This window comes from Dipteris shenzhenensis, chromosome 2 (assembly GCF_047967505.1).
Source record: "Dipteris shenzhenensis isolate YYH24624 ecotype China chromosome 2, Dip_SZ_1.0, whole genome shotgun sequence".
Taxonomy (NCBI): domain Eukaryota; kingdom Viridiplantae; phylum Streptophyta; class Polypodiopsida; order Gleicheniales; family Dipteridaceae; genus Dipteris; species Dipteris shenzhenensis.
Genome location: NC_141597.1, coordinates 56,819,091 through 56,832,985, shown reverse-complemented (window position 1 = coordinate 56,832,985; position 13,895 = coordinate 56,819,091). Strand labels below are relative to the sequence as shown.

Below are 13,895 nucleotides of genomic sequence, written 5' to 3'. Positions count from 1 at the left end.
GTAATGAAGGAGGAGAACATGTTAAATGCATTGGGATATCTATGTTGCAAGCGAAGATGTATGCGCTTCATTGATCTTGCAGACATCAGGGAATGTAGAGGACACGTGTGGCAAAGAAGAGGAAACGAAAGAAATGAATACCTTCTCACAAGTCTCTCTTACTTTATTCAGAATGGCAATAAAAGGCTAAGTTCAAAACAAAAGGTAAAACCTCTCATAAATGGAAAAAATATTTGCAATAAGGCATATCACAATATTACTGGATTATCCCATGGTACATATTGGGATTTAGTCACCAAGGCAAAGGGCGGCAACAAATTTAGCATTCACAGTAATAGAGAAAGGTCCAAATCAAGAATCTCAACTGTCAGGGCAGCAGCAATTTTGCAAGACTTCATACATGAACATGCTTTACCTCAACCCCATATATCTACCAAACTCCCTAACAGTGATGCAATCATTGAAATGCACCTTCCAATGGGCTTGACAAAGCTCAAAGTATTTGACTCTATTGCGGAAAAGCAAAGGCAAAGAGGGGATGCCGTAGCTTCTTCTCATACTTTGTATACTCTTTGGAAGAAGAACTTTGGATATGTTAAAATCCCAAGGAGGCAAAAAATGTCAAAGTGCAATGTTTGTGATGATTTAAAGCGAGCGATTGAGAGTGCAACATGTCCAAACCAAAGGGAATTATACAAAAAAAACCAAAAATCTCATCATGACCTTATTCGACATTCAAGACAAAAATATGCATTTTGGAAGGAGCAAGCTATTTCGCATCCCGATGACTACATGTGCCTTATCGTAGATGGCATGGATCAGAATACAACAACATTGCCTTGTTTTGTTGCCACTCCACCTAAATTACAAGAAAAGCACTTTCTAAAGACACATCTATGTGGAGTGTTAGTGCATGGAATTAAGTTCTTTGCAGATATATGGATGATTCCTTGCATCTACATGATAGCAATCAAGTTGTAACATTTATTATGAAGGCAATTCACAATGTACATGCAGAAAAAGGTTGCCTACCACTAACTTTGAGAATACAAGCTGATAATTACTGGTGAGAAAATAAGAATGTTCTCATGTTTGCATTTTGCTCCATGCTAGTTGCTCATCGAATCTTCAATGAGGTCGAATGTGGATTTTTGTATGTTGGGCATACACATGAGGATATTGATCAGGTTTTTAGCATAGTCTTAAGGGAGCTTAAATGCAAGGATGTGGAGACAATGGATGACTTGGTAAGAAGATGTGGCAGGCAAGTTGATGGTTGTAAGGAAAGTCCAGTATGTGAGAGGCCCAAAAGAATGTATGATTGGAAGAGCTTCATTCTACCTTTCATACAAATGGGTGGTGATGCATTGACAGGTCATACCAATCCACACTACTTTCATTTTTTTTTTAAAGATGAAAAACCTGTAATGCAATGGCAACAGTATTCTCATGATACAAAGTGGGAACCTGAAGAACCTTACAATCTCTTAACTTCAATTCCCAGCAAGGAAAGGTATCCAACATGGGCTCCTATACAAGAATTCAATGAGAGGTCTAACTGTGGAATAGGATTAAAAGCATTTATTACATACAAAGAGGAAATGCTCCGAAGATATCCTGATTCAAAGCCTACTTGGAGAGAACACACTACCACTGTAATTAACAAGACACGAAATTTAATAAAGAACCTTGAGAGAATGCGAGGCTCAAAGGATGTCAAGGAAGAATGCAATATGTTTTGGCCAAATGTTCATAAGGATTTGCGCCCAGCTCTAGTCTTTGAAAATGAATTTGTATCATTACTCCCACGTCCATATTGTGGACCAAAGAAGAGAGAGTTTATGCCACAAGTAGATATAGAGGTCGATTATTTTGTTGTGGTTCGACCATCGGATGATGAATATGAGAATGTGAAGTTTTGGGTTGCAAAAGTAGTTGATGTGCAAAGAGATGACCAAGGGAGAGCTACAACATTTACAACAGTATGGTATGAGCCAAAGGGCAGGAAGGAGAATATAGATAACAACACATTGTATACTAATTGTATAATGAAGGAGTGGGTCCCAAATGATGAAGCGGTCTCTCAAGTTTCGACGAAGACAATCATAGTGTCTTGGCATTCAAGGGCAAAGAAATCAAAGAAGCGCATGGGATATGAGGTAGAAGGAAAAATAAAAATACCACAGCAAAGTATTTTGCATATACACGAATTTTTAAGGATGCTCGCCATGGAGGAAGTAGAAGGAGATAGTGCAAATGAAGAATGTCTATGATTAAAGCTTTGCACAAAAACAATAGAAAAAGTCCAAAATTAATGAAATAGGTGTTGTAGGCACTTCTCCTTCTGGTACAGGTGCTCTTTTCCCTCCTACAAGCACTTTTCCTTTTGGTACAGGTTCTCTTTTCCCTCCTATAGGCACTTTTCCTTCTGGTACAGCAACTCTTTGCCTTCCTATAGGCACTTTTTCCCTCTTTCTTTTCCTTCTCATATAGGATACAACTGCTCTTTCCTCTCCTATAGCTATTGTTTTCCCAACAGGCATGGTCTGGAACACAGTGACACAAGGTCGCAATGCTGTGAGCTCTAGTGTGTTCTAGAGGCATGGTTAGGAAGAAAGTGACATAAGCTAGAAATATTGTGAGCTCTAGTGTGTTGTAGAGGCATAGTTAGGAACAAAGTGCCAAAGTGACCAAAGCCGGCAATATTGTGAGCTGTAGTGTGTTCTAGAGACATGGTCAGGAAGAAAGTGGCAGAAGTTGACAATATTGTGAGCTCTAGAACATGAGAGATGCATTGGATGACTTGAACTTATAGCTTGACTAACTAGATAGTCATGGAAGGTTTTGCCAAGGGCCCACATAAGCTTCCCAAGAGGAAGGATGCATTTCTTAGACTATGTACCTTCCTTGCCTATCTTCTTTACAAGATCCTATTTTAACATAGGAGTGGGAAGTAGTGGAATCTTTGATATTACTAACAATGGATTGTCTATAAGTTATGTGCAGGAATAGTAGGCAAGAATATAGAGAAATGGTGAAAGAAATGTATAGTCCTTCAACTTTACTTGAAATGGTGAAATAGTAGGCAAGAATATAGAGAAATGCATGAAAATGTCCATTTTATCCCTCATGCAACATCAAACAATGTGTTTGACTAGTACAAGCTGTCCATAAATTGTAGGTTGGGCATTTTGGAATTTGCATAGGTTTTCTTCATGACTTGGAGGACATTAAAAATATAGATGAAATTTCTTTTGATGGTTTTATTGTGTGCTTTTGTGTCCAAAGTTTTGAGGTAATATGTCTAAAGTTTTCATGTCTAAAGTTTATAGTTTATACCTATTTGCCTTGCTTGCATCATTAAAGGAGACAATGCCATGATGGTAAGCATCCTATGTATTGATTTATATTTTATGGTCTTTTAATGTAATGTGCTTTGTTAGGTCTGCTAATGTAATGGTCGTTGAATTGATGCAGGAGGCAGGCATTTGAGATCACTCATTAGTGCACTATATTAGTCGAGTAGGAGGATATGTTGTGGTCTTCCACATCCAATTTTTAGAATGGCCTACTTAAGTATAAAAGTGCATCAAAGTATTGACAGCTTGATCATTGTGGTCCACATCACATGGCTTCCCCTATTGCATTGTATCCCATTGGAAATGGTGTAAAAAACTTTGTGCTTGGCTACCTTGAGAGGAGAGCCTTAATGGTATTAGTATTAGGATCTTACTTGGGGATTTAAAAAGCCTCTTTTTTCTATGTATTAGAGGTAGCACAAAGAGGAGGTGCAGGCTATGAAGAGTCTTTGTATTTGAATGGAGAGATTGTAATACAAAATTGTACATTTTATCACATTCTCTTCCTTACAAGATACCGTGTCATAAGCAATAATTTTGATTCAGTCATGGTTGAAATTTTGAATGTGTTATTAATTCAATAGAAGGTAATATCACTCTGAATTGTAGAGGATTGAATACACCACCTCCAATGTTGTTGTGTAGAGAGGTGAACCTTTTATATGCAAACTTGTCCCTTTTCCTTCATTTGTATCCAAAGTAATTACAAATTTATGACCCCCTCAACTTGTGACTGATTTTTGAAGGTCTTCATATTTGCAATCGGAGTTATAGCTATTTTACTATTCTCTTCATATTCCATGCAATTAAGTTCTATTACTTGTATATATATTATTGTAAAATTAATTTAGGAAAATTTATGAATATTCCAAGTGAAAACAATACTCTCAACCAAGTTTGGTAATTTTGATGACCATTTTTGGCACACAAATAAAGGAGGAACTTGACCATGGCACAGAAGGCAAAGTTGGTCAGGACATCACGCGGTGTGCAAAAATGGGTCCAAATGGCCAAATTCGTGCCATGGCGAGTTTTGGCATTTTTGGACACCCCATGATGTCCTAACCAACTAACTCGCCACGGCGTGAATTTGGCCATTTGGAGGGGTCCAAATGGCCAAATTTGCGCCGTGGCAAGTTTTGGCGTTTTTGGACACCCCATGATGTCCTGACCAACTTTGCCTTCTGCACTATGATCAAATTCCTCCTACATTTGCCAAAAATGGACATTGAAGTGGTTGAAGTTGTCAAACTCCTTCATATACCCCTTCAAAATCTATATTTCTTCATAGAAAATCATGAAGTGCATCAATCCTTTACAAGGTGATATAGTAGCCAACCTAAAAATTAAAATAAAAGATACATGGACATAGCCAACCTCCATGACCAAGAAAACATAGAAAATGAAAATTTTAGATTCCTCTTCAAAATAAACATTTTCTCATGTAATGCATCAAGTTATTTCAAGGTGATTTACTGATATGAAATCAAATATTTTATTGACATAGCCAACCTAAAAGGTGGCTCGAAAGGCAAGATAAACAAAGAAAATGAAAATTTACAAGGTGATGTAGTGGAAGATCAAAGTCTTTTGGATTAAATAAATAATTACATTGACATAGCCAATCTACAAGGTTCCTCCAAAGCGCAAGAAATTATAGAGAAAATATATTGCCTAAGGGTCTTACCAAAGCTGTGCTACAAGGCACATAAGTTGTCATATTCACCAACCATCATTTGCTAAGTTACTTGGTAAATATTTTCTTTTCCATGTTTATCTATGTTGAAGTTGATGCATCTATAAAGACATGGATTTTAATCAGGTAGATGAAGGAATTTAACAATTTGGGCCATTCCAATGTCCATTTTTGGCAAATGTTAAAGGAATTTGACTGCGGCACTGAAGACAAATTTGGTCGGGATGTCATGGGGTGTCCAAAAATGCAAAAACCCACCATGGTGCAAATTTGGCCATTTGGACTCCCAATGCAAAAACCCACCACGGTGCAAATTTGGCCATTTGGAGGGTGTCCAAATGGCCAAATTTGCACCATGGTGGGTTTTTGCATTTTTGGACACCCCACAACAACCTTTGCCTTCTCCACTACGGCGATTAAATTCCTCCTACATTTGCTAAAAATTGACATTGAAATGGCGAAAGTTGTCAAATTTTCATCTACCCCTTCAAAATCTATATTTCTTCGTAGAAAATCACGAAATGCACCAATCCTTTACAAGGTGATGTAGGGAAATCTCAAATTTTGGTTTTTTTAGCACTCCATCTAATCAATGTGGTGCCATGGTCAAATCCCTTCTACATATGAAATTAGAATGGCCAAACTTGGCAAACAACATTTTATTGACTTGTAAGTTACATCAAAATGTGATATAACTTTTGTGTGCAAGTTGATATAAAAAAGGATGCAATATTAAAAATAATAGATAATTAAATTCGACATAACAAAACTAGACTCACCATTTGGCCATAGATACATGAAAAATTTTAGCTTTAGATAGAAGAATATTATTAGAAATAGGTTTCTATATTTCAAATTGTATTACAAAGAGGCTTCATAGCTTGTTTCTCTTCTTCTTCAGCTCTAATACACCAATAATAGGGTCTTTGAATCCTCGACTAAGTCCTTAGAAAGACCGCTATGCTATTTGGAATCTCACATTCAACTCATAAGTTCTCATAACCTCATGTACAACACATTGGAATGGATCACGTAGGTTGCCTTGGGTCAATACTGTGAATTCTCCATGGCTTCTTGTTCCAAATGGATAGATTCTCCATTCCTGCTTGCTACTGCACACATGAAGAAACATCATTTTAGAGATTTCAATTTAAATAGATGTAATGCATCATGTGAATTCTTCTTCTTCAATCAACTTTTGAGCTTCAAGACTTACATTAGCAGCATCACGAGCTCCAGGCATCTCCTTTGCATCACCATTCCCTTCAAGTCCTGCATCACCCCCAAAACAACTTGCTCATGCATGACTTTGTGTCTTTCGATATGAAGAGTCCATATCCTCCATGCCCACCATTCTCATATCATCCTCCATGAAGTTCCTAAAAGAACAACTAAGGGAACCTTAGCAAAAGCAATGCACCACTGTGGATAATCCAAAGTAAGAAATTACATTGAAACACTATGAAATTAATATTTTAGCTCATACTCTCCTCTTTAGAGCACCTCTTGAGGTTCAAGATGCTTCTTTTCTTGAAAAAAAAAATCATGGATCACATATTGATCCTGCAACTGTACGGTCACATGGTAACATGGGAGATCTCCTCAAATGGTACCCTCAATAGTTGTAGAGTTTACAGAGGCTGTGATAGGCCATCATAGAAGGTAGGCGATGTTTGAGGAGGGATGAGAAGGACAATGAATGATTATGAGGGAGGAGAAGCAATGTTTGAGGAGGGATGAGAAGGACAATGAATGATTACGAGGGAGGAGAAGCAAGCGGAGGACTAGGTGTGAGGATGAGGGCAGACAAATACGCATGAGTAGGATGAGTAGAAGCGGCAGGGGTAGGTGTGAGCATGAGGCAAGAGGAGCTTACATGAGTAGGAGGAAGGAGGAGTAGGCATGAGCATAAGGGAAGAGGAGAATGGATGAGCATGAGGGAGGAGGAGGAGCAGGAAAGGCAGCAAGGGGGGAGGAGGAGGACGCATGTGGGAGGAGGGAGGAGGAAAAAGCAGCAGGGGGAGGGGAGGAGGATGTATGTGGGAGGAGGAGGCATGTGGACAAAGGGAGGAGGAGGGGGGGAGGGAGGAGGGAGGAGGAGGAGAAGGAGGAGGAATGGGACGTGTGAAAGAGGAGGAGGGAGGAGGGAGTCAAGGAGGAGGATGGGGGGCAGTGGAAGAGAGAGGGAATTCAAATTCAAAATTCAAAAATTTGACTTTGGGAAAAGTGCCCCCTCCTTGGTGTAAGAGGTGGCCTCTTCCTAGGTATAAGAGGTGGGATCAATTGGGCTTAACCCACCTAGGTAGGGGGGGTTAGGACTCCCTTGGACCCCATAAGAGGGCTTGCATTAAGCCTAATCCATTTCTTCACCCATTCCTTATGAGGCCCTTTTGAGACCCCAACTCTCCCCTGATGTGTTCCATAATTTTTTGATCTAATGATCAGGATTGGAAAGTGTACTACAACTTGACAACAAAGTTTGCTGAATTCCATTGAGCAATGCATAAGTTATGGGTCATGCAAGATACCTATATATAGAAAATTCCCTAAACCTCACCAAAAATGGCTACACTCAAGCAAACAATGACCCATTTTCTTGGTAACCACTTTGCATTTTATGTGGATCATCAAGCCTTGCTTTATCTTATTAATAAGACTATTATTCAAGGACAGCTTGCTTGTTGGATTCTTCTATTGCAAGAGTTCAACTTCAAACTTATTCTCATAAGCCAGGCAAGAGTCATGTGGGAGCTGACTCTTTGTCCAGGTTAGCAGCACCGAGTGAACACATGGGTTGATATGGAATTTCTAGATGTTGAATTGTTTTCAATTGATTATTGTGAACATGAATATGCTGAGTTGGTAGATTACTTGTCTGAAGGCACATTTCCTGAAGCCATGCCTCGAGATAAACATAAGCAATTAGCTTGGAAATACACTTTGATTGGTGGACAACTCTATCATCAGTGTGCAGATGGAATTTTGCACCATTGGGGTTTACCACATGAACGAGTTGTCGTGTTATAGGAGGCTCACTCAAGTCCATCAGGAGGACATTTCCAAGGAGGGTTAACTTCTCAAAAAGTGTTGCAGCAGGATTGTGGTGGGAAACCTTGTTTAAAGATGCTCAAACTAGATGTATGCAATGTGATGTTTCTCAGCACATTGGACGATTATTGGCTAATCAATCTATGTCTTTGCAACCAACCAGGTCATGGGAAGACTTTTAGCATTGGGGTTCAGATTTTGTTGGTCCTCTAAAACCAACCAGGTTCACTCATCATTGCTATTGATTATGCTACGAGTATGCTACTAAGTGGGTAGAAGCTAAGGCACTCTAAGACAACTCGGCTCAGAGGACAACTAAGTTTGTCCATGAAATTATCATATGCAAGTATGGATTCCCTTTGCAACTTGTCAGTTGATCAAGGAACACATTTCCTCAGTGATGTGATGTAGTTACTCGGAAAGAAATTCAAAATCATGCATACAATCTCCACTACTTGCTATGCTCATGGTAATGGTGAAGACGAGTCCACTAACAAGCCATTGAAACTCATTCTCGCTAAGACAATACAGTCTATCAAAGGTGAATGGGACACCAAATTACATTCGGCTTTGTGGGCTTATCACACTTCTTACAAGGTCACTACCAATCTTACACCCTTTCGTATGGCCTTTGGCTTAAAGGCATTTGTTCCCTTAGAATTTATTGTCCCAAGTCTTCGAAATGCTGTCGAGCATCATTTAGGTGAACCAGAGGCAATAAAGGGGTCATTGCATCAGCTAACCCACCTAGATGACTTACGCCTCCAAGCTGAGGCGGTCATAGCAAATAATATAGTGCAAAAGGAAGGCCTGGCATGATCGGCATATTGTGCCTAAGAATTTAAAGAATCCTATGTTTGTGTTACTCTATAATACTAAGTTAAGATCTATCAGAATGAATTTTCAGTCGGGTTGGAATGGACCCTATCGATTGGTGGAAGTGTTTGACAATGAGACAGTGCAACTCACAGAATTTGAACATTGGAAGCAAATTAAAACCATACCGAGCAACGAGTTCTCCAGACAAAAAAGATATCGGAAATAAATAACTCGGTTGACAATGCCTTGGTAAGTTTTTCAGAAGGCAACATGCTAGCTATTTAATTATGGTGGAACAAATGCATTGTGTTCTGCCACGTGGCATGATTAACGTTGAAGGCTTATTTATGAAAACTCATCATGCTAAAGCAAGGGAGGCTCATGCAACCACTCATTTGATAGGAACTAAAGTTGCAAATTCTAATCGACTACATTTGGTCAGGAACTCTACTGATCAATTTCGCTTGCAAACTGAGTATACTTCATCATTGTCATCTTCATCATCTTCAACAACCATATTTTTGCTTCCCCTTGCTATCGTTTTCATGCTTATGTCGACCTCTTTGAGCTCTCTATGTCCTTCACACCAATCTATTCTCTGTCTCCAGCCTCTTCTTCAGCCACCTTCTTTCTCTGCCTCCAGCTGTGTCATCCTTGTCCTGATGGACAGAGCGGAGTGACAAGCTTGTCAAAAGAGAAAATGCAGCACTCGTGTGTCTCCCCCACACCCAATAGAACATTTCTCCCCCACCCGTTTACAATATTCCTCCAACGCAAGACTATAACCTAGCACATCCAACGCTAGACTATAACCTAGCAAGATCAACGTTTTCCAATTCAATTGGCCTAAAAGGGTCTCGTGGACAAATTTTAAAGATGTCATCATCAGAAATTCTTAATAGCAGCAAATAGAGCATTCTTACAGATAATCAGACTGCTCTCCAACCATTTCCTATGGGTGGAGAGCATGCCTGACCATACTGCCTGCAGAAAACAATGACAGCCTTTATACAAGCCTCCCGGCCGGCCTGTCTACAGATGCGATCTTTCACTTGTGCTGTTTCCATTTTCCATCGAGGTTGTAGTTTCACAAAGAAAGAACTAACTTGAAGTTCAAAGAGAGATTGAAATGAACGGGGACATTACCTATCTGCTTAAGATAAGAGGGTGAGAGAAGCATCCATCTGCTATCCCATTCAGAGGTCCAGAGAGCCACCATCCTGAATGTGATACATAAAATCAGTAAGAGTCTAGAGGTTCAAACCCAGGCGCAACCCAGGCGCTTGCTAATTCCTCGGATCATGTCCTAAGTCTGCACAATCATAAGTGAGAGGTTCAAACCCAGGTGCTTGCTAATTCCTCGGATCATGTCCAAATCTGCACAATCATAAGTGCGAGGTTCAAACCCAGGTGCTTGCTAATTCCTCGGATCATGTCCAAGTCTGCACAATCATAAGTGAGCACCTTGCAGCTGGTTCACATCCCAAGCCTTGACTTCATACGCGATTAATTTGATATTATAATCTTGGGTAAGATCTGTCTTCCCCGTCATTGGTTCCAAAATGGAAAAGTGTGCCTATATTCGTAGCAGTCCCAGATTCTCCGTCCTTGAGCAGCATCTTTTCACTCTCCTGCAACTTGGAATGCTCCTTTTTACAGGTTGGTGTAGACACAGGAAACACCTGAAGATCACCAGTGAACTGATTATGCGCGATTTAGTCACATAGTCGTGGGAATGCATTCTAAGTAGAGGAGCAGCATTATACGAAAAGGCCAGTTGGGGGAAATGAGGCACATGCAAAAAGGGAGTCGATCGGGGGACAAGCCCTCTTGTGGAAGGTCTTGCAGAGGCAGGGAGGTAGGTCGAGGGATTCACCCTCCGAATGCATCAATTCATTCCTATCTAGCCGATCTTGAGGAGGGAGGAGTACGTGAGGGATCCACACCCGAGAAATATCACCTTATTCGTCTCTCAAGCATCTTCATAATTAGATGATCTGCCTGCGACTTGATCCAACCGGATGAATGTAGTATGGTTTTTCCCCACTTGCTAAGGTTTAATTCTCAATTGGAGAGCTATATTCATTAAATGGATGGCTTTCCCCTGGCACAGCAAAAGCAAATTCAAATGGAAATATGGAAGCAAACTTAACGATTCAACTTGAGAAACTTTGGGGAAGTAGCCTTCTTTTTCTGCAAGCAAGAGGAGAGTGCCTTCGCTCGAATCACAAATCTTTTGACGGATCAGCATCTCATGAGCCCCCACCCCTCGATCTGAATTAAATCTAACGTATTAGTTAGAATAGAAGTCCACGCTTACAATCTACAAAGTTTGCTAAATCGGCTGTGATGCTTCTTTTGCCATTTGAGGGTCCAACCTTTTCCTTGCCTTGCCAAGGAAATGTTCATTCTGTTTAGTTTATTCCAGACAAGGAGCACGTCGCCTGCAGGTGAACTTTCAATGACACGGATGCCCATTGCAACAGGCGATTCTGATCCACTTCCCTTCGTCTGCGACATTAAATGATGTTACCGTTTACGCAGCCGGAAATTAGAAGTTGTGTGTTTCATCTTTTTGTAAAAGTTTTGCCAATTCGAATATACTAGTGCTGACTTTTTGGAATGAATACACACCAACATGTCAATATTGCGGTGGAAATTCCAAACCAGTTCATGAACCGAGAGTAAAAACGAAGACTCTGTAAGAAATCCCACCTTACATCAACACAGGATTCCGTCAAAAATGGTCAACATAATGTCATTCGCACTGTCTTCATTCTCACCCTCCAAGAATCAAGCCAAAGTTGATCTAGTTCGCAGAGTCAAAGTTAAATAACAATCAGCATGAAATCGAGAGTGGGTGAAGTTTGCCGTCGTAATTTGAATATAGGTTTGTTGCAAATTGTTGTATACGGGGTAGTGAGATGAAATGCATCAAAAACTGTGAGCTGAGAGACAACAATCTAAGTGGACAATGAACACTACAAAGTGGATCTGTTACGTTGTTTGTTTTTGTACACCAGGTAGTGTGAGATGCATTGCAAACTGGAATGCCAATTTGCTTTGATTGTGCATTCCTATAGATCATTTGCTTGCTACTTCTCGGTGAGGCGCTTTTCCAGTGCCTTAATCATCACAGCCATGCCATTCGTAGTTGATCTAGTTCGCAGAGTCAAAGTTAAATAACAATCAGCATGAAATCGAGAGTGGAGGGTGAAGTTTGCCGTCCTAATTTGAATATAGGTTTGTTGCAAATTGTTGTATACGGGGTAGTGAGATGAAATGCATCAAAAACTGTGTGTAGCTGAGAGACGACAATCTAAGTGGACAATGAACACTACAAAGTGGATCTGTTACGTTGTTTGTTTTTGTACACCAGGTAGGGTGAGATGCATCGCAAACTGGAATGCCAATTTGCTTTGATTGTGCATTCCCATAGATCATTTGCTTGCTACTTCTCGGTGAGGCGCTTTTCCAGCGCCTTAATCATCACAGCCATGCCATTCGTCATTGCACTCACGAACTCCTGCTCCGTAAATCCGTCGAGCGGCTTCAATTCAAACCTCCATTCCACTACTGCATCGCCTTTGGCTTCCTCGTACACGTGAAACGTAGCTACATACTCCTCAAAGCATCGATTTCCTTCAATCACCGTGTACGTATACGAATGGTTCTCTGAATTCAACTCAATTAACCTCTCCTTCACCCATAATTTCTCGGTGCTGGACTTCTGAATTACGCTCCTCCCGCAGCAGTACCGGACACAGCCTGGGACTTGCTCCTCTCCTTCTACTCGCTCGCATACGTCAATTGTGAGGATCCACTTCTTTAGGCCGCAAAAGTCCCCTGTTATATCCCAGATTGCATCAACGGGCGCCTTTACTGGGACCTGCACTGATCCATGCCATTTGGAGTTCGAGATGGGTGGTAGGGAACCAAAGTCGGCATGTAGAGCAGCAGCAGATTTGTGCAGACCTTCGTTGTCACTTTTCTCATCCATGTGTAAACACTGCAGATCGATCGATGTCCATCCAGTCAGCTCAGAGACTCAACTATGGATCGGATGCTGAAATGCTAAGAAACATAACGTGCATTACATGCTAAATCTAAATCTTGTATGAAGTACAAAAATGTGGACGCATGAATCTTCCTCTTTACATTGGAGGTGACAGTCAGAAACATCAGATCGACATTACAGAAACAAAATTGTCTGCAACCGAAATTGCCATATATGGGTGCTAGAGAAGTAAGACATAACATACCAAATTGATAAAATTTAAGAACAATTTGTCGAATAACGTCCTGCAGCAGAAGGTGGTGTAGGACAGATGATGTAGGGAGCGAATTGGAAGCTGGATCAGAGGAGTGTGTAATGCATGCAGCTGGCTTGCAATTTATACACGCGGGGGAGGAAAAAAGAAGGAATTATATGGTCTGTAGAGTTCTAAGTACAACAGAGTTGTAATTACATGACCTTGTTTGAGGAATCGAACAGGGAGAAAGCAGATGCAGTAGAATGAATTCAAGGATTCTAGAGAGCGAAGCAAAAGAGTTTGCGTCAAACACAGTCTCCGTTGATAGATGAATCCTTGCAAGTTGCGCCCCACTACCCAATTTCTGAAGCACGTGTGATAATGTCGTTTTTGGAGCAGCACTCCGGTACGTTCCATATTGTGCAAAGTTGAATCAATCCCGTCTCAATCGTAGCCCCACAAATAAGAATCATGGTTTGTTATTCGAAAGAAGGCAGGGCATGGTAATTTGCAACTCTCCGTGTGATTCCCAATGTCCCATCAATTCAATTATGGGAATGACAAAAGGTACAGTCCAATCGGCCATCCAGAGCAACACTTGTGAGTGACTCTGAAAAACACACACCACGAGAAATTCAAAGATAAAGTCATGAACGTTTACATCAACATGATGAATAGATTTGCGTGCAGGATCGCAAAGCGCGCTATGATCCAGGCTTC

General features: G+C 40.6%; 1 protein-coding gene across 1 annotated transcript; it reads right to left on the bottom strand.

Moving 5' to 3' along the window:
* Window positions 1-12,249: 12,249 nt before the first annotated feature.
* Window positions 12,250-13,459, bottom strand: LOC147905020 (lachrymatory-factor synthase-like). Its single transcript, XM_087396488.1, has 2 exons — window positions 13,185-13,459; window positions 12,250-12,931 (listed from the first exon to the last, which is right to left on the bottom strand). Exon 2 carries the CDS (start codon window positions 12,920-12,922, stop codon window positions 12,374-12,376), a length of 549 nt encoding a protein of 182 aa, XP_087252614.1. The 5' UTR covers window positions 12,923-12,931; window positions 13,185-13,459; the 3' UTR covers window positions 12,250-12,373.
* Between the last annotated feature and the right edge of the window lie 436 nt (window positions 13,460-13,895).

Bases quoted from the DNA above. Each gene is read 5' to 3' on its own strand.
- LOC147905020 (XM_087396488.1), bottom strand. From the start codon at position 12,922: ATGGATGAGAAAAGTGACAACGAAGGTCTGCACAAATCTGCTGCTGCT.